We start from the raw sequence: 24137 nt of genomic DNA on the forward strand, positions 1-24137 counted from the left end.
CAGTACACTGTAACTGTGTCTTAAAGCAGCGTACGAAAAAATTACTATGTGAAAACCTGCACAATACATCAGTACAAGTACTTATTTATCTGAGAAATGCAGTAAGACCCAATGGAACACCCGATTCAGATGTAATGGTATGAAAATGATTTGAAAATCGCACCATTTTCAGTGTTTGTTTATGAGCTGAAAAAAGCCAAGTAGATATGTGACATCATTTTTGAAAATAAGGGCGAGATTTGGGGGAAGACCAAAACAAACATAGTGACGACTAGCAACGGAAGCGTGTCCGCTAACGGGTCAGAAGAAATAGAAGGAATCCCCGTCAGTCACCTGTCATCTTATAATACGTATAATCTTATAATAATAGAATCTCTGTTGCCGCTGCGTGGAATTGCCATTCCCACAATGCACTTTCCGACAAAATTTCCGAAAAGGCCTGAGTGACGTTTGGGTTTGTTACGTAAACAAGCGGACTGTGTTTATGATGGAGTCAAATCCAAAGTAGTTCAGTGTGAGGGAAGTGATTCAGGTTCATAAACACAGAAACACTAATGGATTAGAGATAATTAGGATCTGACTGGGGTTGGACACATTCGATGGAAGTCATACGCTGCTTTAATGTCCTACACATGTAGGTCCATGTTGTAATAATCTGGTGGTTGTAATACATTAAGACCGTTGTCTGAAAGCCTTCATACATGATTTATTACAATTATCATGAGGTATTAAACACTTCCAATTATAAGCTTATGAGCAAAAAAAAAACGTTATATTTGATCATTTTGTAGGAACAAGGGGTTTGTAACATGAAACAGAAGTGTGATGCTTACAATGAAGAGCAGAGAAGACAAAGCTAGTGACCAGCAGCTGCATAAATAAGACGTCATATATCCATATAGAGACATGTAGAGTATTGATCATCATCCTCATATAATTATAATGATGCCGTGGCAGGAATAACCTTGCAGTGCATGTGTTGTACGTGTGTGTGTGTGTATCTGTGCCCTCGTCATGATGGGTGTTTGGGGGTAAAGTTAGGACTATCAGCTGTTGTACATTCACGGTGAGAGGCGAGGAGGCGCCGTACCGCCGCGGCCTACGCAGGCCTGGGTGACGGACAGGTCAGCAGGGGCGGGCATTCGTAGGTATGTGTTAGTCTGCGAGGTTGAAGTTAAAAGGTCATGGCAGGGTCACGTGGCGGTCTTCTAGAGAAGGATGCATTTCCCTTTCTCCACCCACGGGTTGTTCTTCATCAGCTCCGGGTTCAGGAAGGGGTCCTCGGGGACGCCGTCCTCTATCCACTTAACCAAGCTGAGACACACAGATAAACACTTTTAATTCCACAGGAAGTTCATTACAACAACACAATGTCTCTTTGTTTTTTTTCCAAAGTGAGAATGAGTTGAAGGATTTAAACAAAAGAGGACAGAACTGATTACACATCGTTAGCCTCGTAGCATAAATGGACAAAAGTATGTGGACATGTTGAATTCAGGTGTTTCTTTTTTAACAGGGGTCTGAGATACAAAACAATAATGACTAATGTCAGAATAGAGTTTTATATTATGGGATAAATATCATTGCATTGGTTCATTTGGTTTATCTTTGCTTCCAAAATGCCTCAGAGATGGTTTTCACTTAATTTCTCTCAACACTGATAATGTTTTTTGTTTTTTTTTATCCATGATCTCAAAATTTTAAAAATATTTTTCCTGCTCTGCCTATAAATAATATTTTTCTTCCACATCTAACCATCTACTTTCATCACATCTCACTGAGGAAGAAAAATCTACCATTAAACTTTAAGGAAATATTGATGTTTACAAACTATATGGACATAAATATTAGGACACATCATGTCTACTAGGGGTGTAAGAAAATATTGGTTCTGCAATATATTGCGATATTTCATTTCACAATACTGTATCGATATTAAAAAGTACCGTATCAATATTTTAAGGTATTTATTCATATGCAGATTTTGTGGAGGTTCATTTTTGTTTTTTTGTTTTTCTTTTTTGTTTATATTTTATTTATTGTTATTTAATAATAATTATAATTTATTATTTAATAATCTATTAAATAATGTTAGTTTCTTTGTTGGTACAGCACAAAAATAATGTTGTGATGTGATGTTATTTATGAACTAATAGAATATGAACATTTGAGCAGGATCTGAAACTGTAACGTCTGTAAAACATTTATTTAAGTTTTAACACAGGAAAATTTTGTGACAGCATCAGATCCTGTTGTGATCCAATAAAAATGTGTTTAGTATTTGTGCAGATTTCTGGTGTAATTAAATTTTTCAAGGAAATAATCATTTTTAAAAAAGAAACAAACAAAAAATTCCCTTTTTAACAGTATCATGATACATCTCAATATGATCATAGTATTGTGATTTGTACTGTAGCGCCTGATTCTTGCCAATACACAGCCCTAATATCTACAGCTGTAAGATGTCCTGTTCATGAGGATCAGACATAGAAACATCAATATTAATAATCAGTATGATATTTATCCCAATATAAATCTATATTCTGACATTAGTCATTATTGTTTTGTATCCCAGACCCCTGTTAGAAAAGAAACACCTGAATTCAACGTGTCCACATACTTTTGTCCATGTAGTGTAATTATGATATGAAGATAACGATGTGTGCTTCTACTGCAGCTTATCCACATAATTATTCATAAAGGAGACAGTTCACTCTTTGAACTCTGAGTGATTATTTTCAGTTTTTCTGCAGTTTTCGGCAGAGTTCCACAACACTGACCCTGGATTCTTTGTGACTGTACATGAAAAACAGCATTAGACAAAACACAGCCTTTGCTGACAGTGAGACAGTGTTTGTGAGTTTCGATGACAAGCCTGCTGTGAGCGCTGCCGTCCTAAATGACAGCTGCAGCTTCACTTAGATGAGACAAAGGCCTTCAAGGCTATTAGTTAAGTAATTACTGTTGTATCATTGTGGAATAACTAATGGTGTCACATTCAACATCATACATGGAGCTGATTTTATCAGTGTATAATTGAATAAACCATTAAAAATGTGTTTGACATTTCAGTCTTGATGAGTAAATAATAAAATTGGTCTACAATTTTTTTTAAATTATCTGCTTCAGAGATTAAATATTACAAATGTTACTTATTTTAATAAGATTAATTAGAAACAAATGACAAAAGTGCTGGTTTGCTGATGTTTTCAAGGTATATGATACAGTGTTATTCCACATATATGTTGGTTTATGTACATTTATCCAGCAGATTTAAAAATGTTCCACTGATAGAACCTGTAAAGTGCATGTATTGTCATGTGCAGACAGTGTTTTGAAGTAGATCTGGTAGATCTGACACTAATATTCCTTTGGAGTTAAACCAATTCTCTCATTAATTCTCGAATTTCACATTTAGACTCAGACTGTATGTGTGAAACGACAACCAACCAGCATTTAGGACTGGGTTTGTCTTTATCAGTGACTCACACACAGTAAAGTTTCACTGCTTTTATTCTGGAGGTGTTTTCCTCTTAGACCAGTGTAATTTGTGCACAAACTGTCAGTTCTGACAAAAACATCAAAGATAAGGCCTCAAAGTATGAGTTCCAATTTGACTAAACAAACTCTAACTCAAACTAACACAAAAAAACTCAGCTGTTCACATTAAACCTTTCACCCATAAAGGCACAGTGCTATTTTTGCGACAGTTCCCAAATGAATTTTTCACTATATTTAACCTTTCTTAAGTGATTTATCAACGTTTCTTGTAATATTATCCTGTTATTTTAACCCATAAAGACCCAAACAGCCACCTTTAACCAAAACCATCTACTGATCTAAACTGTCCAATAGCTGTTGATCCACTAATCCTATCAATACATGTCAGTAATTGGTGTAAAATACAGTTATTCATCTTTTCATGGTCATAAGATATGACCCATTTGGATGTTCAGAGGCTCCGTAGTTACCATGGAAACACAGTCATCTTCTACAACACTGATTCACCAGTAAAACCCATGGAGTTGGGTCAATGACAGTGGATGGACACACTGGGTTTATGTTCAGTTAACTGTATATTTTGCTGAAAAGGTACAATTTTCTTGGGATTTACATGTAGTTGAGTTTAAAGGACAGTCCTATTCTCAATAAATCTCATTTTGATCAGTAGTTTGGTGGCTTTTGCAGATTATATCAATGTAAAAATCACACATTCCTTCCATATAAACAGCTGATTTTATGCATTTTTCATTTATTTTAGGGGGGAAATTATCTTGTTTTGTTCAAAAGTAAAAGTTCCAATTGTAAATTTAATAGCATTGTTGTTCATTTAACCCTCAAAGATCTAAATATCCACCAGTAACTAAAACAATCCACAGATTTATAATGTTTAATACTTGCTGATCCACTAATCCTATTAATCCATGTCAGTAATTGGTGTAAAATACAGTTCTTCATCTTTTCATGGTCATCAGATATGACCCATTTGGATGTTCAGAGGCTCCGTAGTTACCATGGAAACACCATCATCTTCTACAACATTGATTCACCAGTAAAACCCATGGAGTTGGATCAATGACAGTGGATGGACACACTGGGTTTATGTTCAGTTAACTGTATATTTTGCTGAAAAGGTACAATTTTCTTGGGATTTACATGTAGTTGAGTTTAAAGGACAGTCCTATTCTCAATAAATCTCATTTTGATCAGTAGTTTGGTGGCTTTTGCAGATTATATCAATGTAAAAATCACACATTCCTTCCATATAAACAGCTGATTTTATGCATTTTTCATTTATTTTAGGGGAGAAATTATCTTGTTTTGTTCAAAAGTAAAAGTTCCAATTGTAAATTTAATAGCATTGTTGTTCATTTAACCCTCAAAGATCTAAATATCCACCAGTAACTAAAACAATCCACAGATTTATAATGTTTAATACTTGCTGATCCACTAATCCTATTAATCCATGTCAGTAATTGGTGTAAAATACAGTTCTTCATCTTTTCATGGTCATCAGATATGACCCATTTGGATGTTCAGAGGCTCCGTAGTTACCATGGAAACACCATCATCTTCTACAACATTGATTCACCAGTAAAACCCATGGAGTTGGATCAATGACAGTGGATGGACACACTGGGTTTATGTTCAGTTAACTGTATATTTTGCTGAAAAGGTACAATTTTCTTGGGATTTACATGTAGTTGAGTTTAAAGGACAGTCCTATTCTCAATAAATCTCATTTTGATCAGTAGTTTGGTGGCTTTTGCAGATTATATCAATGTAAAAATCACACATTCCTTCCATATAAACAGCTGATTTTATGCATTTTTCATTTATTTTAGGGGGGAAATTATCTTGTTTTGTTCAAAAGTAAAAGTTCCAATTGTAAATTTAATAGCATTGTTGTTCATTTAACCCTCAAAGACCTAAATATCCACCAGTAACTAAAACAATCCACAGATTTATAATGTTTAATACTTGCTGATCCACTAATCCTATTAATCCATGTCAGTAATTGGTGTAAAATACAGTTCTTCATCTTTTCATGGTCATCAGATATGACCCATTTGGATGTTCAGAGGCTCCGTAGTTACCATGGAAACACCATCATCTTCTACAACATTGATTCACCAGTAAAACCCATGGAGTTGGATCAATGACAGTGGATGGACACACTGGGTTTATGTTAAGTTAACTGTATATTTTGCTGAAAAAAGTCCTTTTTTCTTCAGTTTTCTCTGTTTTTGATAGAATAACCCTCAACTTTAATCTGAGCTTTCAAGAACATCTATATGATCAGTGAATTAAATGTTGGAAAATACTTGATTTTCACTGAAAAAAACACAAAATTCAGAAGATAATATTACAGTAAATGGTGATATACCACTCAAGGACAGTTAAATATAGAGAAAAATTCATTTGGGAACTAATAAAAATGTCAAATTAGGAAAAAGTGACTTTTTCAGCAAAAATATCCTTAACTGAACATAAACTCAGTGTGTCCATCCGCTGTCATTGATCCAACTCCATGGGTTTTACTGGTGAATCAATGTTGTAGAAGATGACGGTGTTTCCATGGTAACTACGGAGCCTCTGAATGTCCAAATGGGTCATATCTGATGACCATGAAAAGATGAAGAACTGTATTTTACACCAATTATTGACATGTATTGATAGGATTAGTGGATCAGCAAGTATTAAACATTATAAACCTGTTAATTGTTTTAGTTTCTGGTGGATATTTAGGTCTTTGAGGGTTAAATGAACAACAACGCTATTAAATTTACAATTGGAACTTTTACTTTTGAACAAAACAAGATAATTTCCCCCCTAAAATAAATGAAAAATGCATAAAATCAGCTGTTTATATGGAAGGAATGTGTGATTTTTACATTGATATAATCTGCAAAAGCCACCAAACTACTGATCAAAATGAGATTTATTGAGAATAGGACTGTCCTTTAAACTCAACTACATGTAAATCCCACGAAAATTGTACCTTTTCAGCAAAATATACAGTTAACTGAATATAAACCCAGTGTGTCCATCCACTGTCATTGACCCAACTCCATGGGTTTTACTGGTGAATCAGTGTTGTAGAAGATGACTGTTTCCATTGTATTTTACACCAACTATTGACATGTATTGATAGGATTAGTGGATCAACATCTATTAAACATTATAAATCTGTGGATTGTTTGAGTTTCTGGTGGATGTTTAGGTCTTTATGGGTAAATATAAATGGAATAAAATCTGTTCAGTGTCCACTAAGAAGTGATAATATCCATAGTTCCAGCTGGATGTTAAAAATGGTAGCGCTATAATCAGCTGACCCTTGGTTTACAAACCTTTAACAGATTAAAGGCCAGGATTTGTTTTAGTCATAGTGGGAAATGTGTTGTTACGCTTTCGTACTTTGTTGCCAACAGATCAGATCAATAGTCCTTTCATGGCTGCCCTTCAAAGCCCAGCTCTAGCACCGGCAGCAGCTGTGGAGACCGCAAAAAGAACGGGAAAGCGCCATCCCCGTCTCAAAATAACAAACTCTGCCTAGCACCTCTACAGCGCCTTCATTAACATGTCCTGTCGTTGTGTAATCTGTGCAGGTTTTTGTCGTCTCTTGGGTCTTAAACTGTGTGCATATGTGTGTTTTTTTTTTTCTATTTCTGTTCGTGGTTACTCACTCAGTGACTGTTTTGGAGGACTTCTCCCTTTTGAAGGCCAGCTGATACTTGAGGCTCTCCACCTCCTTCTTCATCTGGGGCAGGTCCATTTCATCCATGGCTGCAGCTTAATGTAGGGCTTTTCTACCTGAACACAAAAGAACGACATGGGTTTAGTTGGACATTTAAAACAGGGACGTCAAACTCTGTTTAGTTCAGCAGCCTCATACTTCTGAACATGATCTTAAATTAACCAAACCAGTAAAATAATTGGCAACGTCTACTGCCACAGTACTGAGGCACAAAATACGGGTGTGTCTATTTCCACAGAGCCAATCAAATGTTCTCATTTGTCCTGTGCCAATCAGCAGTAAGGACATGTTGTCCCAGAGCCAATCATGGACACGGTTCATGAAGTCAGTGTCCTCTTGTGTCCACAGTACTGTGCTCATATATGAAGTAGTACACACCACAACCACATTATGCCAATCCGAATCCGAATCCGAATCAGACTCAGAATCTCTGTATTGCATTGTACAAGTACAACAAAATTGAGGTAGAGCCCTCCAACTTGGTGCAGAAATTACAAAGCACAACAAAAGACAATAGAAGGCACAATATTTACAATAGGAAAAATGGAGTAAAAGAGATATGTAGATTTGGTAGTGCAAATATTTTGACGGTTGTGCAAATGGAATTGGAAAAGAGCAAATGATGTGGGAATTTAAATACTGTGGGACAGATAGAGTGAAAGGATAAAATAAAATAATCCACTACAGTTTAATACCATTTGGGCCTTTGGTCACATGACCAAAGGTTGTTGGTGCCTGAAACGTTTTTTTTTGTAGAACGGTCCCAGAGCGTAAACATCTCCCAGCTCCGCCCCCCTGGTGTTGGCGTATGAATCGGACCAACACCACTGTATGGAAACCATGACACCATAGGACCATGTGACCAGAAGAAGAAAACCCTCCTGCACATGCTCAGTGCGTTCTTCTGTGGTTTGAGTGTATCCTGTCATAGGCTCAGTCTGTGTTTGTGTACAGCGCCACATATAGGTGTGGCATATACACCGGTTTAAACTAGTTTGACCGTTTCCACCTGGACACAGATATTTATGGAAATGATACGTGTATCGACGTGAAACTTTTAGAATCTGCAAAAGATCTGGTAACTGGTCCCCTATCCTTTTCCTGGACCCGGACAGGCCCATGTGTGATGGTTCTGTCCACAGTCCTGTGTCAGCTGGGGGACAGGTTCCCAGTCTACACAGGACAGAACCAGGACTGGACCTGAGGGACAGAGACATGACAGAGGTAGTCCCACAGGACTGACGACAGAGACACTTCGATAAATAATGATAAAAACAACATATAAATAATAATTTTAACTAATTTTCCCCTTTGCTTTAGTGTGAAAAAAGTAAAATTACTTTATTAAAATGTGAATAACTTGAACAAACATGTACAACCTGAAATTTCTTAAGAAAAATATGTTCAATTTAAACAATATTATGTTCCACTTGATCATTTATACATACACAGTGGATCTACAAATACACAAAACATTTAGTAACAGGCATAATATTGTTAAAAGTGTTTTGTATGTATTGGTCATGTATTCTAAGGATTGTATTCTTAAGACATTTCAGGATCATATTTGTTCAGGTTATTCACATTTTATTGTGCAAGAACAGTTTGTAAGTGTAAATATTTTCATGATGTACTTTTACTTTTTTCATTCAATTTGGAGTTGACATTATTTATCAGTTCTTACTCTTATTATTCCACTAGAGATCACGTTGGTCAGTATGTGACCCCTGAACTAAACTGAGTTTGACACCTTTGACGTTTAATATGTTCAGTGAAATTTTTGCACTCATCCACCGGTCGAAATGGACCCTATTTCAGGCTGGTTTTGGCCCACGGGCCATATGTTTGTCACTCCTGATTTTAAAGGACTGTTAAAAGAAACATATAAAGTATCATTTTTGTTTGACCACCCCGTCTTAACACCACTGTGTTACACCCAACTGTCTTCATTTGTGTCCTGAGGGCCATCAAACAGATAATGAGGATGAGTTCAATTCAACAAAGGCTCCACACCTTTGTATGTTCTTGGCATTTGTAACCAAAAAACAGAGCAGTCATATATTTTTCCACCTAAAGTCATTCAAGACAGTGTGTAATAGTGGGTCAGTCATACCTGTGGAGGGAAAGACAATGTGTTTTGTCACTAAAAGAAGCAAAAAGACAACATGTGCTGTGTCCCATTTCTTCCCTTGACCTCCACCCTCCCCATTCAGAAATGTATCTAAAGTGACTCATTTATTATTTTATTATACAATTATACTACCATTTATCTCCTCTATGACTTCTCTCATTTACAAAAGTGTATTTTCAGGTGTGCAGCATGTACAAGCTATTTTAATCTCTTGAGTAGTTAATGTCTGATACCTTTTATCAATTTTATTGCACTTCCAGGATCTTTAGAAGCTTGGGTTTTCTTGTAAATCTTGAGCCAAAAACTACTGTGCAACTGCAGAATCTCATCTACGCACCCGACATAATATGATCAGTATTCCCTTTACACAAGCTTTCGAGATTAATGTATCAGTAATATGCACTTTAACAGGTCATATCCATTACGTCCACACTGCAAGTTAGTGGGAGGAAATGCAATTAGCTAAAGAAAAAAGCCATACTACGGAGACAAAACGGTGGAGCATTTTATAACGTCACATGATATTAGCTCTAACTGAAGTTGAAGGTGGTATTGAAGGTGAAAAAAATGTACAAGACATTAAAACTGTATCATATATCAGATTGTGTCATCGTGATATGGGTCTGGAACTTGGACTGTATGTGCTTTTAGAAGACAAAGTATTAGCAACTTATGTTTGACTTGACTCTTGTTTTTCTTTTCTGTTTAATTCACATTCATGGCAAGTAAAGCAATGAGTCTAAAGACACAAGTGACATTTGGAACCAAGGTTCTAAGAGTTCTGGATTTTTCATTATAGTTTAGTTTTATTTAGTTTTGACTTTTTTTCCTCTAATTCAGTTAGTTTTAATTTGTTTTTAGAGCAGGTTTGATTGTTTTTATTAGTTTTCATTTTTTTTCTAAATGCTTAGTTTTTGTTTAGTTTTAGTATTAATTTTAGTTTTGTCATATCTTTTCTCTTCTTCTCCATCATTCAAATAAATCCCAGACAGGACTCTTTAGTCTCCATGTTTCCAGGTCGAGTGGGGACCAGAAGACGACTCTAAACCACAAGTGACGAGAAGTGACGAACCGTTAAGTACCGTACGGTGCTGCTAGCTAAAATTGCTAGAGCAAAATAAATCACTTTCGTATCAATCCGACGTTGACAAAAGACGAAAAACTAAGGGAATTTTATCCATAATTTTTATACATTTTAGTTAGTTTTGTAAGCACACAATACAGTTTCAGTTAATTATCTTTTTTTTTTTCTTTTAATTATAGCGTTTCTTTATTTCAGTTAACAAAAAATGTTTTTTCAATTTTAGTTTTCATCATTTCGTTAGTTTTCGTTAACGATAATAACCTTGTTTGGAACTTCATTAGATCAAGTATTGGGCTTGTCCTGGACCTAATTTGCATTGCTTACAGTTTCCTTGTGATCATTGCAAACTATTTTATTCATAGCTAGATCAGGTCAGACTAGGAGGAAAGGTTTTTGTAGAGGAGATACGCATGTGGCATCATATTTGGACAGCTGGAATCCTTAGAGGTGGTGATGTTTAAAGGTTCAATATATCTGTGTTTTTACATGGACTTTATGTTGGAGTCTGTGTTGTGTTAGAAGGTGGATGTTTGTTGACTTCAGCTTATTCTATTTCTTCTTCTTTCAGTAAAACAGCCTGTGATCTGATTCATCGACAACATTCGCTACATTAGCTACAGTTAGCTTAGAAATGGAACTTTGGAGACGGAGATCACGTTGGTCAGTGTTTGACCCCTGAACTAAAATGAGTTTGAAACCTCTGATCTTTAATATGTTCTGTGTAGTTTTTGTCATCCATGGGCTGAATTGGACCCGTTGGCTGGTTTTGGCCCAGGCGCCGCATGTTTGTTATGCCTGATTTAAAGGAATGTTAAAATGAATATATAAAATACAACTTTTGAAGAAATATAAGGATGAGGAACAGTGGTTGAACCCAGGATGCTCATGGAAGAAAACACAGCTGTATGGTTTCGTGCTGTTCTGTTTTCGATGGTATATTATCACCTGAGCTCTTTATCAGTCACATAGGCTTCATTCAGACAAATGGGGCCCAAATCTGATTTTTTGTGCCCATATATGACCTGTATCCGATCAGTTAAAGACAGTTTGAACAGCACTAATCTGATTTTTTCAAATCCAACCCAGGCCACTTTCACATGTGGTCCTAAATCTGATACGTATCTGATATTTTCCAATGTGACTCCAGTCTGAACAACCAGGTCACATTTATCCCACCTTTACATCATTGAAATGCGACAAATGTCACAATGTCACACCCAGGAGTGTTACTTCCACAAACACAGTGCGTGTCTGCGTGGTCATGTAGTACGTGAGGACCTCTTTTGTGCATGTGGGTCACTTCAGGGTCGCATTCAGTTCAGACTCAAAACTGATAGAAGTCACATTTAATGTATAATATGAACGAGCACACGAAAAGATCAGATTTCACCAAAAAATCCAAATTGTGCATCAAGACCGGCTGTGTGAATGTAAATAAATAACCAGCTCCCAGCACAACACAGACTCCAACACAAACTCCATAAACACCTAAGATGCAAATTTGACCTGATGGACTTCTGCCACCATGGTTTGGATGTACTTAACATTCGTGCTTTAGTTGATTCCATTTACACTTGGAGGGGTTTTTATTTGTGAAGCTTATCTTGCCTGAGCATAAACCTCTGTTAGAGCTTATCTTAAATAAAACTCCAAAAAAACCCAAATGAAAAACCATATTAGCTTTATGAGTGGGAAATGGGAGTGAACTTCCAGGCGATCTTACACAAATGTGTCATGTTTGCAGCGCTGTGTTGCAGCTCTGCTACGATTCAACCTTGGGCGAGGGAAAGACACACACATAACAAGGTCAAAGTCAATGACAAACCGCTAACAGCTACATACAGTTAACTGCATCCAGGCAGCAGTGTTTAGTGTTTACATGAAGAATGAAGCATAGAGGTTTTTGGAAAATCTTTTTTGTGAGGGATGTGTGTTTACTTTGTGTTCAATTAGAAAGAAAAAAAAAAACATGTTTATCTAATCTGTTCAATGCATACGCCAACAGAAGTGTAAAAACAACAACTGTTAGCATTTTCAGTTCCTGAAACTCCTGTGGTGAACAGCTGGCTCCAGCTTATGCAAAGACATATCAAGCAACAGGCGCTGCGGTGTAATACCTCATAAGATTATCAGGCACACATAAATACTGGGCATCCAGAAATAGATCTCACATGTCAACAGCAAATGCCCCTAAAATCACAACTTTTACCAGTGTTTCAACCCTTAGTTCATGAATAAAGTACAGCCTTCTGGGTAATAACTGTAATTGACATGTATGCTAGTGTTCATTTGAGTTCACCACCTCTAACAAGCCAACGGTTTCACTGTGTTTACAATATTTAGCCCAAATTTGACCAAGTATCTGCTGGTTATAGCTGCAAAATGCACATATGTGACGATACGTGTGGTTATTGGAACCACAAAATTATAATTACACACAACAATATTAACCACATAATTATAATTACACACAATATATTTACACACTTATTTATCTACATTTATTTTTATTATCATATTGATAATATTTGTCTAGTACATATTGTACAAATAGCTGTACTGTACTAATTGTGTTTAAGAGTGTTTTGTTATAATATTTGGTAGATAGATAGATAGATAGATAGATAGATAGATAGATAGATAGATAGATAGATAGATAGATAGATAGATAGATAGATAGATAGATAGATAGATAGATAGATAGATAGATAGATAGATATTAGTGCTGCCAAAATTAAGCCGTTAAGATTAATCCATCATGATTAATATGTTTAAAAAATGTTAACTCCATGAACCCATCTACAGCAGAAGGACTGTGAACGTCTCCTCCTACGCTTTTGGGTCAGTTTGTCCAGTAGAGTTAGCGTTAACGCACATGAACACATGGTCAGTTGATCCAGTAGTGACAGGCAGCAGAACCACCCCATAAAGATGGAAGACACTAAACAGCACGTCGGCCCTCTGGATGGAAATATGAGGACAAAAAAACAAGACGGAACAGTCGACTGACATGAAGTATTAGACACACTCTGCAGGAAGGAGTTTTCTCTTTACCGAAGCACTTCCAGTTTCAAACACCACGTTAACACCAAGCTTACGTTAGTCAGGGATTCTGTTAGCACTTCAGCTAATGTGTCGCCCAGCTTCTGACAAACACTTTAAGTGCAGATATATTCCCTCCTGTCTTCAGTTTGTCTGCTCATGCAAAATGAAACGTGATAAATGTAAATTAAAAACAAGAAAAGCACTTGGAGAGCGCAGACCTCCGCCAAGGCAGATCAGTGTGCCTCCGTGCCCCCCACCCCCACCAAAATTTAGTCATTTCTTCCTTGTGCCAGTATCAACATTTCCTGAAAATTTCATGAAAATCCGTCCATAATTTTTTGAGTTATCTTGCAAACAAACAAACACGCACGCACGCAAACACACAAAGCAAAGCGATCCCAATACCTCCTGGCGGAGGTAATGAATGACATTTAATCATGATTAATCGAAATTAATCCACAGCAACCCTGTGATATATATATATATATTTCAAGCTCTGTGTGTATATATATTTTTGGTTGGGTTTTTTGTAGTATTGCTAATTTCTTGTCCGCTGCTTTAATAACACTGGGTTACAAAAAAATGTTTTTTCCAAGTTGTCTAGGTTTTTTCAACTGAATTAGGACCATTTTGCACCGCTAAATCCAAAAATGACATCTGTTTTTCTCAATCAGGTCAGGCTTTTTTGCTAATTTGATTTTGAAAAATTTGATCTTCTCACAAAATAGAATAATTAATACTAAAATAAGATTGGTAAGCACACTTTATGAAACTTGTGACTTGATTCCTGTTAGGTACAATGGTGTATTCACCGCAGATGGAGCAGAATACGTCAGGCTTATTTTTGCAAGATCTTCTAGTCGAAGCCATTTCATTCACCTGCGATATTAAAAAAAATATTAATCATAAATTGGCAAAAGTAAAATCTTCAGAACTCATTTATTGCAAGAAATATGGAAGAATTTTGTATCATATGATGTGAAAATGCCCATAAATGTAAGCAAAAATGTTAAAAAGCCAATATGTAGCAGAGTTCAGAAAGTTGACCTGATTGAGCAAAATGAATGTGATTTTTGGATTCAGCACCAAAATTATCCTAAATCAGCTCAAAAAACTTAAACAATAAATTTGTTGTTGACCAGTGTAATACTTGCACAGACCAACTGTAACACACAATAATTTCCTCTGGGTTTAATAAAATATTGTGATTCTTCTTATTATTATTGATCTCAGCTCAGCTAAGAAACAAAGACATGGAGCTAACCTATTTGAATTTTTTTAAACTTAGAGAAGTCCACTTTTTATTTGTTTTGATTTCTTCGTACACTGTATTTGTGTATTTTTGGTCTAGTTTATTCCAGCTCATGTACAACAGAACTGAAGAAGAATTCTTCAGATATTCAGAAAATATTTATAGAACTAGGATTTCGATCACATTATACCGAGGCCAAGAAACTCCAACCAGCCCAGGGGTCGATTCTCACTGGTATTATAGTCTTGATTCTCTTGTGCTCTGTCCTTTTCTGTCTTTTCCTCCCCCTCTCCCTCTCAATCCCCGCCCACGCTGTGTGTCCACTCTACTCTCTCAGTAATACTGTTGCCCTGGTGTGTGTGTATGTGTGTGTGTTTGTGTGTGTGTGTTTGTGCACATTTGTCAGTGTGTACTCGCTCTCCTGTGTGAGTCATTTGAGGATTGGGGTGAGCTGAGTGCTTGTCTAGCCTGCTCTCAGAACTGATCTCATTGAGGTGCTTCAACATAGAAACAACAGTGGTATTTTTAAGTGACACTAAATGATACTTGATATTATGCAATTGTCCTTTTATGAGTTTACTGAGTGAGAGCGCATGTTGAGGCAGGAACTAGTAACTGCCACTTCACCAGAGGAGGAACATCATCAACCGAAACAGTCAAATGAACTTTTTCATATTTTATTATATTTCATTTCTAGATTTATTTCTAAAGATTTCAGATTTAAATTCCCAGTATGGAATTTTTGCCACTCGTTTTCACTCAATCCAAATAAATAAAAGTAAGTGCATTACAGATCTGCAACTTATTCTCACTATAAAAGTCTTAAATAGATGCATTATGTCACTGAGCGTACTCAGAACACTTCACCAAAGTAACTCAATAAAACACATTATAGTTTTACTTTTATTACTTTTAATGATGTGTATCAGTCAAATACCCACAACTAATAGAAATCTTAATGTTTGGATGGAGCAACTGTAAAATCACCCATTGTTTTTTTTTTTAATGAATAAGAAGAATACATGTTTTATTCAATAATCAGAAGCTCTGACCGTCTGACGCAGCAGGTAAGTGTGAATATATGTCCATGACAGCCGTAAAATCTTATAACTGGACTGATGATTTGAAGATGGACCACAAGAACACATACTAAAGACCTGCAAAACATGGATTTTTAGACAGAAGCTCTGCATAAGTCAATGGGAGATCCTTTTTTTTTTTGCTGCAGCAGCTAGAGGCTCTCAGAGGTATCTATATTATAAAAGTCTCTGTATGTGTGTGTGTGTGTGTGTGTGTGTGTGTGTGTGTGTCTGCTTTAGAACTGATGAACTGGACAGATCTAACCTTTGCCTTTTCCTGTACTTATGTGTTTTAGGTCAAGGATCAGACAGGTGAGAACAGCTGATTGATACGACCAGTACTTGTGGAGTTATTAGTTGTTTTTAAAATTACAGTGGGTTTACAGGCGGCCTGCAGACGAGTCCATTCACAGCTGCAAATGGGGGGGGTTGGATCTGGATCAATGGAACCACTTGGACATGGTGGGAGAACCGGGTCTGAACAAGGTCAGTCTGGTTCTTACTGTGGCCCGCTTCCACTGCGCCAGGTCCTGGTCAGACCCAGACCCAGACCCGGCCCAGCCCCCCCCCCCCCCCCCCCAGTAATACGGTGACAGACTGTTCTGTGCAGACTCTGATCAAATGGACCGGGGACCGGAGTTCAGCGGATCACTGACCGGAGTTATTTCAAGTCATGTAAAAGTCTTGTGCTGCCTTCATGTACTACTGGGAAGAGTAAAATTCACAAAGTTCATGTTCAGTCTCAGGTCCCAGTCAATATTAATAAAATGAGTCCATTCTAATTCGTCCTAATCTGTGTGTTCCACCACTAAACTGAGTCAAGTCATCATGTCATGTGAATGTGATGAAGTCATACAATGATGATGTAAAGCCCTTTGAACACATATATAAGGGAACTATGAATGTATTCTTATCTGTTAATTTGGATTTCAATGTAAAACAGGATGAGGGCCATTATATTTTTTTTATAATCTGTGTGTTACACCAGTAATCTTGGCTCAGCTCCTCATGTGATCAACTCTACTGCTTCTAGAACCCATGGATTCCCACGGGTCGACATGCTAGTTATACTTTAGAGATGCAGTCCTAGTGTAAATAACGCCTAAAAAAACAAACATACAATAGATGAAATATACCAAGTACAGTGAATGCATATTTCCTGATTAACCTGTTTTTATCTTATAATTTAATCATTTAGATGTAAAGCACTTTGGCCTTCTTTATGTTGTTTTAAAGTTCTATATAAATAAACTTTGATTTAATTTCTTTGAATTTGCCATTTGTGAGAAATATCTGTTATATTCTAAGTACACAACTCAAAAATATATAAAACTTAGGCCTCTCCATTTTTAGCTCTGTTAATCCATGAAGGATATACACAGTGGTTTTACATGGATGTGTCTTTCTTTTTAATGGTCAATACATGATAGTAGCATCAAGCCATCCATCACTGACGTCACAGATACTAATTTACAGTTGCAAATATTGGCATTTAATTGGACGTGGCTATTTATGATTTCTTCTTCCTCAACTACATTTTTTAATATGTTCACCTTTACCTGGAATCAGGGCTCAGGGGTTAAAGCAGTGTTTTTCTACCTTGGGGTCGGGACCCCACATGGGGTCGCCTGGAATTCAAATGGGGTCACCTGAAATTTTCACACTGCAAAAATCTAAATCTTACCAAGTGTATTTTTTCATTTCTAGTCCAAATATCTCATCACATTTAAAATAAGACATAATCACCTAACGAGTGACTTTTCAGTGAGATATACGAACTAAGTTTTAGACAATAGATCTGGAAAATCTTATTTCAAGAAATCTTACCAAGATCATTTTCACTTGTTCCACTGGCAGATTTTTTTTTGCTGAATTCAAATTTTTTTTCCGCTTAATTCAAGCAAAAAATCTGCCAGTGGAACAAGTGAAAATGATCTTGGTAAGATTTCTTGAAATAAGATTTTCCAGATCTATTGTCTAAAACTAAGTTCTTATATCTCACTAAAAAGTTCCTCTTTAGGTGATTCTGTCTTATTTTAAGTGTGATGAGATGTTTGGACTAGAAAAGTGAAAAATATACTTGGTAAGATTCAGATTTTTGCAGTGTAGTAAAAGACATGACAAACTGTGAGTGTGAAACTGCAGCACTGTGGTTCTGTTCATCTGTCAAATGTTCATTGTGGTCAGTTTCAGATGCTGCAGCTCTTTCATAATTCATAGTTTGAGTTCTTGTTTGTTCAGTGTTAATTGTCAGCCTTGTAAATCCAAGCTGTACATATCCTGACCAAGGAAAATCCAGTTCTCCCTTTGTGCAGTAATCTACACCTGGCTTTTCTGCCTCCGTCCATAATAATATACATTATATAATATTGACTCAAGTTAATATTTATTTGTAACATAGTATAGCAAACTATTATATGATCAAAAACAATTTAATTTTAGCAACCAAAAAAAAAGTCTCCGTCTTGAATGTCTGGGGTCACCAGAAATGTGTGATGTTAAAATGGGGTCACAAACCAAAACCTTTTTTGGTTTGGGACCCCATTTTAGGGTTAATATGTGAACCTTTACCTGGACTCAGGAGTTAAAGGGTTAAACTACGGCCCAGATCTAAACACGTCCGTGTGCCACCAGTAAATTCAGAGAGCTTCAGAAACTGCAGATTTATCCGCAGAGCTGTTTCTTATTTAAATATGAAGAATGTGCGTGTCTCCTTTTGTGAGTTTGTGGAAAACACCAGGTGCAATATTACATGACAATGAGTGTGTGTTTTTGGCCAATATTCAGAGGCAGTGTGAGGCCGAGCGGCGGCTGGTTCCAGGGATCAGGTTTCAGCGCCGTGCTCCGGAGATCACAGGAGGATCAGATGCTTTCCTCCTCTAACTCTATTGCTCCCCATCTCCTTCATCCCTCTGCTTCCTCTCTCCCACTTTGACACTTTCACTCTGATTTGCCTGTTCTGTCCATCTGCTGCCCAGCCTCTAAGGCTACGTTCACACTGTGGGCAAATGTGGCTCAAATCCGATTTTTCTGCTCATATGTGACCTGTATCCAATCTGTTCAAGACAGTTTGAACAACACTAATCCGACCCAGACCACTTTCATATGTGGTCCTAAATCCCATACATATCTGAGGTCACATTTATCTGACCTTTACATCATTGAAATGCGACAAATGTCACAATTCTGCGTCCCAGGAGTGTTAATTCCATAAACACAGTGTGTGTCTGCATGGTCACGTATTCTGTCAGGACCTCTTTAGTGCATGTGGGTCACTTCAGGACCTCTTTAGTGCATGTGGGTCACTTCAGGACCTCTGTAGTGCATGTGGGTCACTTCAGGGTCGCATTCAGTTCAGACTCAAAACTGATAGAAGTCGCATTTAATGTGGAATATGAACGAGCACACACAAAAAAATTGGATTTCACCCAAAAATCTGAAAAATGCAGGTCATACGCCTGATTCACTTAAAAATTAGGGTTAATTTGGCATGTCCGTTTTTGGACATATGCCCAATGCATCTAACAAGCCATAGTGCATTTTCTACAGTTGTTATAACACTGTGCAGTGATTCAGAGAGAATTTTACCCCATTTATAGACAATTTGAAGCTATAAATATTTAATATGAGTGATTTTTACCAGTTTATGACCTTATAATGGTTTTATTGCATGTGTTTAATTTTTAGCAAGTGTCTGCTAGGATGTTTTATGGAGGGAGACTGTTGTCATGGCAACCTACCCTGCCATCAGTAACGATGATGATGAGGAGGAGGATGTCGATGATTACTTATGTGCAGTCTTGGCGCACACTAGTGTTGGGTGATAACCACACTTTTATGATTCGATACTGATTATTTTTTGCCATATATAATCAATACCTAATACCAATGCTTTCAGTGATTTTTTTTTAAAATTCAAATGTTATATTTAGGGATGTAATGATATGAAAATTTCATATCACGGTTATTGTGACCAAAATTTTCATGGTTATCAAATCAAGGTATTGTTGAAATTGTGTTCAAAAAGTACTTATATACACACTGAAATAATTTAATAAAGTGGTATTTTGGGAAAAAAAAAAACAAAACTTAAAAAACAAACAAATAAAATAACAGCACAATGTACTTTCTGTTGCAGAAACATTCAAATATTACCATGTAAACATCAAACATACAAATGTGCATTAAACAGGATACCTTATGGGCACTGTTTGACCATTTTACATAACAAGTTTGAGTTGTTTTAGTTTCTTTTCATAGATAGATAGATAGATAGATAGATAGATAGATAGATAGATAGATAGATAGATAGATAGAACAGTGGTCTCTCTCTCTCTCTCTCTCTCTCTGAGTTTTGAAAGTGCAGTACTCAAACACAGTAATCGTGATAATTAGAATTTAAACAGTAATACTAACCACTGGGAATTTTACCGCGGTTTATCATTATACCAGTAATCATTACATCCCTAGCTATACTTAAGAGACATCTCATTCTCAAATAGGACATCTCGATTAGTTATTGAAATAATCTACAGATTAATCGATTACACTGGGTTACAAAACAATGTTTTTTGCAAGTTGTCTAGGTTTTTTCAACTGAATTAGGACCATTTTGCACCGCTAAATCCAAAAATGACATCTGTTTTTCTCAACCAGGTCAGGTTTTTTTGCTAATTTGATTTTGAAAAATTTGATTTTCTCACAAAATATAATAATTAATACCAAAATAAGATTGATAAGCACACTTTATGAAACTTGTGACTTCATTCCTGTTCGGTACAATGGTGTATTCACCGCAGATGGAGCAGAATACGTCAGGTTTATTTTTGCAAGACCTTCTAGTCCACAGGTGTCAAACATGCGGCCCGGGGGCCAAATTCGGCCCACCAAAGGGTTCAATCCTGGGATGAATTTGTAAAATGCAAAAATTACACTGAAGATATTAACAATCAAGGATGTCAAAATCATTTTAGGTCATTTCAATGTAAAAATGATCAGACCAGTAAAATACTATCATAATAACCTATAAATAATGAAAACTGTAAATTTGTCTCTTCGTTTTAGTGCAAAAAAAGTAAAATTACACAAAAATGTTTACATTTACAGCCAAGCCTTTAACAAAAAATGTGAATATCTGAAATGTCTCAAGAGAAGTATGTGGAATTTTAATATTTGTCCTGTTATTTAATGTTTTATGTATTTGTAGATCCACTGTGATCTGTAAGTTGTGATTCATGTGTATACATGATAAACTAAGGCGTAATATTGTTAACATTGCACTTATTTTACTAAAGAATTTTCAGGTTATTCACATTTGTTCATGTTATGTTCAAGTACAATTCGTAGATGTAAACATTTTCATTACGGAATTTACTTTTTTCACTCAAAAGTTCTGATCCTATTGTTTATATTATTTTACTGGTCCGGCCCACTTTATATCATCTTAGGCTGAATGTGGCCCCTCAACTAACATGAGTTTGACAGCCCTGTTCTAGTCGAAGCCATTTCATTCACCTGTAATATTAAAAAAACCATTAATCATAAATTGGCAAAAGTAAAATCTTCAGAACTCATTTATTACAAGAAATATGAAAGAATTTTGTATCATGTGATGTGAAAATGTCCATAAATGTAAGCAAAAATGTTAAAAAGCCAATATGTAGCATAGTTCAGAAAGTTGACCTGATTAAGCAAAATGAATGTGATTTTTGGATTCAGCACACCAAAATTATCCTAAATCAGCTCAAAAAACTTCAACAATAAATTTGTTGTTGACCAGTGTTATTAAAATTATCGTCAGTTGCAGCCCTATTATACATGCATGACGGAGACAGAAGTTAGCTTCAAAATAAAGTTGGCTAATGCAAAACGACTGACTCCGAACACAAAACCCAGTCCAAAACTGGAGTGAATAACTGACAGGTCCTGGTAAATGTCTGATTAAACTGGTGTATTTACAGTCTTAGTAAATGAACTGCAGGCTGTCCTTTCTTTTCATTCCCCGTGGCTTTTCTATTGTGTTTTCTGACTGTCCTTCTCATATTACCTGTCTGTAATCTGCCGTCTGCCGTCTACGTCCATAGGTCTGTTTGCCTTCTGCAAATCTGTGACGAGTTAATGAAAAGCTGAGCAAACGTTGAGCTTTAGAAACCAGCCGGCTTACACTTGTCTTCCGCTTGAAGTTTAAATCACAAAGATGAATGGAGGCAGGTTTCCTCTCTGCTTTATTCTTCTGCTCTCTAATATCTGGTTCCTTTCCGTCTCCTGCTGGCTCCTGCAGATGCCTCCTCTCTAAGTGCTCCCTGCCCACTTTCACAAATTTCAAACAGTTCATCTATTACTCCACGACACATTAGCAGGCCGTCTCCCTGTCTTTCTTTGTTGCTCAGCCAGGACTTAGTCATGTCCAATTATGGTCGTTACTGACACCGTCCATCCGTTTGAAGAAGCCCGACTCAAAGGGGCTTCATACAAATACTAACATTCTTTGACAAAATTATACAAAACCCCTCTGTCTTTCTTTGCAGATATTATATCGTTAGCCTCATAGCCTAACTCATCCACTATATGGACAAAAGTATGTGGACACGTTAAATTCAGGTGTTTCTTTTCTAACAGCGGTCTGGGATACAAAACAATAATGACTAATGTCAGAATATAGTTTTATATTGGGATAAATATCATATAGATTATTAATATTGATGTTTCTATGTCAAAAAATCCTCATGAACAGGACATCTTACAGATGTAGACATGATGTGTCCCAATATTTATGTCCATATAGTTTAGAAACATCAATATTTCCTTAAAATTTAATGGTAGATTTTTCTTCCTTAGTCAGATGTGATGAAAGTAGATGGTTAAATGTGGTAGAAAATTATTTATTTTTTAGTTCTGTTAATATCTGAGAGTGCTGATACTGGTATGATAATTTGTAAATGGGCATTATTATATTAGTGTATATCCTCCTGAGACCCAGGACACTGATTTTTTTTTTTTTTTTTTTTACATTAAACAATTGTCTTGATTGGAAACTGCATAATACAACAGTTTTTTCAGATCCATGTTTAAGTTATTCTTATTTATTTATTTATTTATTTATTTATTTATTAATGGAATGTCCTTTGCAATGGACAGCATTTATTAAGTAAAACTGTTAAACTTTTGTCCCCTGCAGAGGACAAAAATGCATTGCTGGTCTCAGGAGGATATAGGAATAAGGATGTGTTTTTATTATTATTATTATTATTATTATTATTATATTGATATTAATATAATAATTAATATTGTGCTTTTCTTCTGTCTAAGATTGTTATGATTCTTGATATTTGTATTATTATGTATGTTTTGCTATATATGTGCATTTGCATGTTTGGAATAAATCACTGAATCAATCAATCAATATTCATATAAAATAATAATTGCTGCACAGCGATCATAAAGAATAGAGATTGGGGGTAGGAGTATATAAGTTTTTACCTCTTCCTACTCCTTTTCGAGCATGTTTAATTTCATTTGTTTTATTTATTTTTTCTTCTGTTTATTTATCAACCTTTTATGTATCATTACTGATATTTTGTTGGTTGATTTTGTTTTGATTTCACTGTCTACATGTTCGAAATAAAGATTTAACGATCAATCAATAAATCAATCAATTATTTACAATCAGAGCACGGAAAATATTTTAGAAATTTAGAAGAAGAAAATTTTAAATCATAGTCACTGATTAAAAAAAAAAAAACAATATCAATGTTGAGAAAAATGAAGTAAAACCATCTCTGAGAAGATAATAATTTAAACCAAACTAACCAATGTAATGATATTTATCCCATAATATAAAACTACATTCTGACATTAATCGTTAATCTTTTGTATCCCAGACCCCTGTTAGAAAAGAAACACCTGAATTCAACATTATAATAGGAATGGACTTACCATTTGATTTTATCATGAATTATTAGAGTAACCTACCACACAAGATGAGGAAATCTGACCGATATCTTTTGCTAATATTATCAGCAGGTGCAAAAAAGCTATAACTCGAAAATGAAAATGTGAGGATCCCCCAACACTTATGGACTGGACACACATGGGAAACATGACACGGAAAGGCTGAGCTTCTCAATAAGACTCAGTACTGACAAATAGAATGTGTATGTTAACCAAAGAAATCCTTAAACCTGTCTAATCTATTATTTATATATGCTCATTTTGATGTTTTTTTTTCCTAATTTGTCCTGAACCTGTGTGTATTTTATTTGTCTAAAGGGTGAACCTAGATGCTCTAA

General features: G+C 35.9%; 1 protein-coding gene across 2 annotated transcripts in view; it reads right to left on the reverse strand.

Annotated features, from left to right (window-relative positions):
* Positions 1 to 519: 519 nt before the first annotated feature.
* gng13b (guanine nucleotide binding protein (G protein), gamma 13b) overlaps positions 520 to 24137 on the reverse strand; it is a 43346-nt gene continuing 19728 nt past the window's right edge. Inside the window, exons 2-3 of one of the 2 annotated variants that reach the window (XM_030141034.1) lie at positions 7188 to 7317; positions 520 to 1314 (exon numbers count right to left, since the gene is read on the reverse strand). In XM_030141034.1, coding sequence (XP_029996894.1) covers positions 1209 to 1314; positions 7188 to 7285 — 204 coding nt within the window. In that variant the 5' untranslated portion in view covers positions 7286 to 7317 and the 3' untranslated portion in view covers positions 520 to 1208. The remainder of the gene's footprint in view (positions 1315 to 7187; positions 7318 to 24137) is intronic. The other variant, XM_030141033.1, reaches the window with a different exon arrangement.

Source organism: Sphaeramia orbicularis, chromosome 8 (genome assembly GCF_902148855.1).
Source record: "Sphaeramia orbicularis chromosome 8, fSphaOr1.1, whole genome shotgun sequence".
Taxonomy (NCBI): domain Eukaryota; kingdom Metazoa; phylum Chordata; class Actinopteri; order Kurtiformes; family Apogonidae; genus Sphaeramia; species Sphaeramia orbicularis.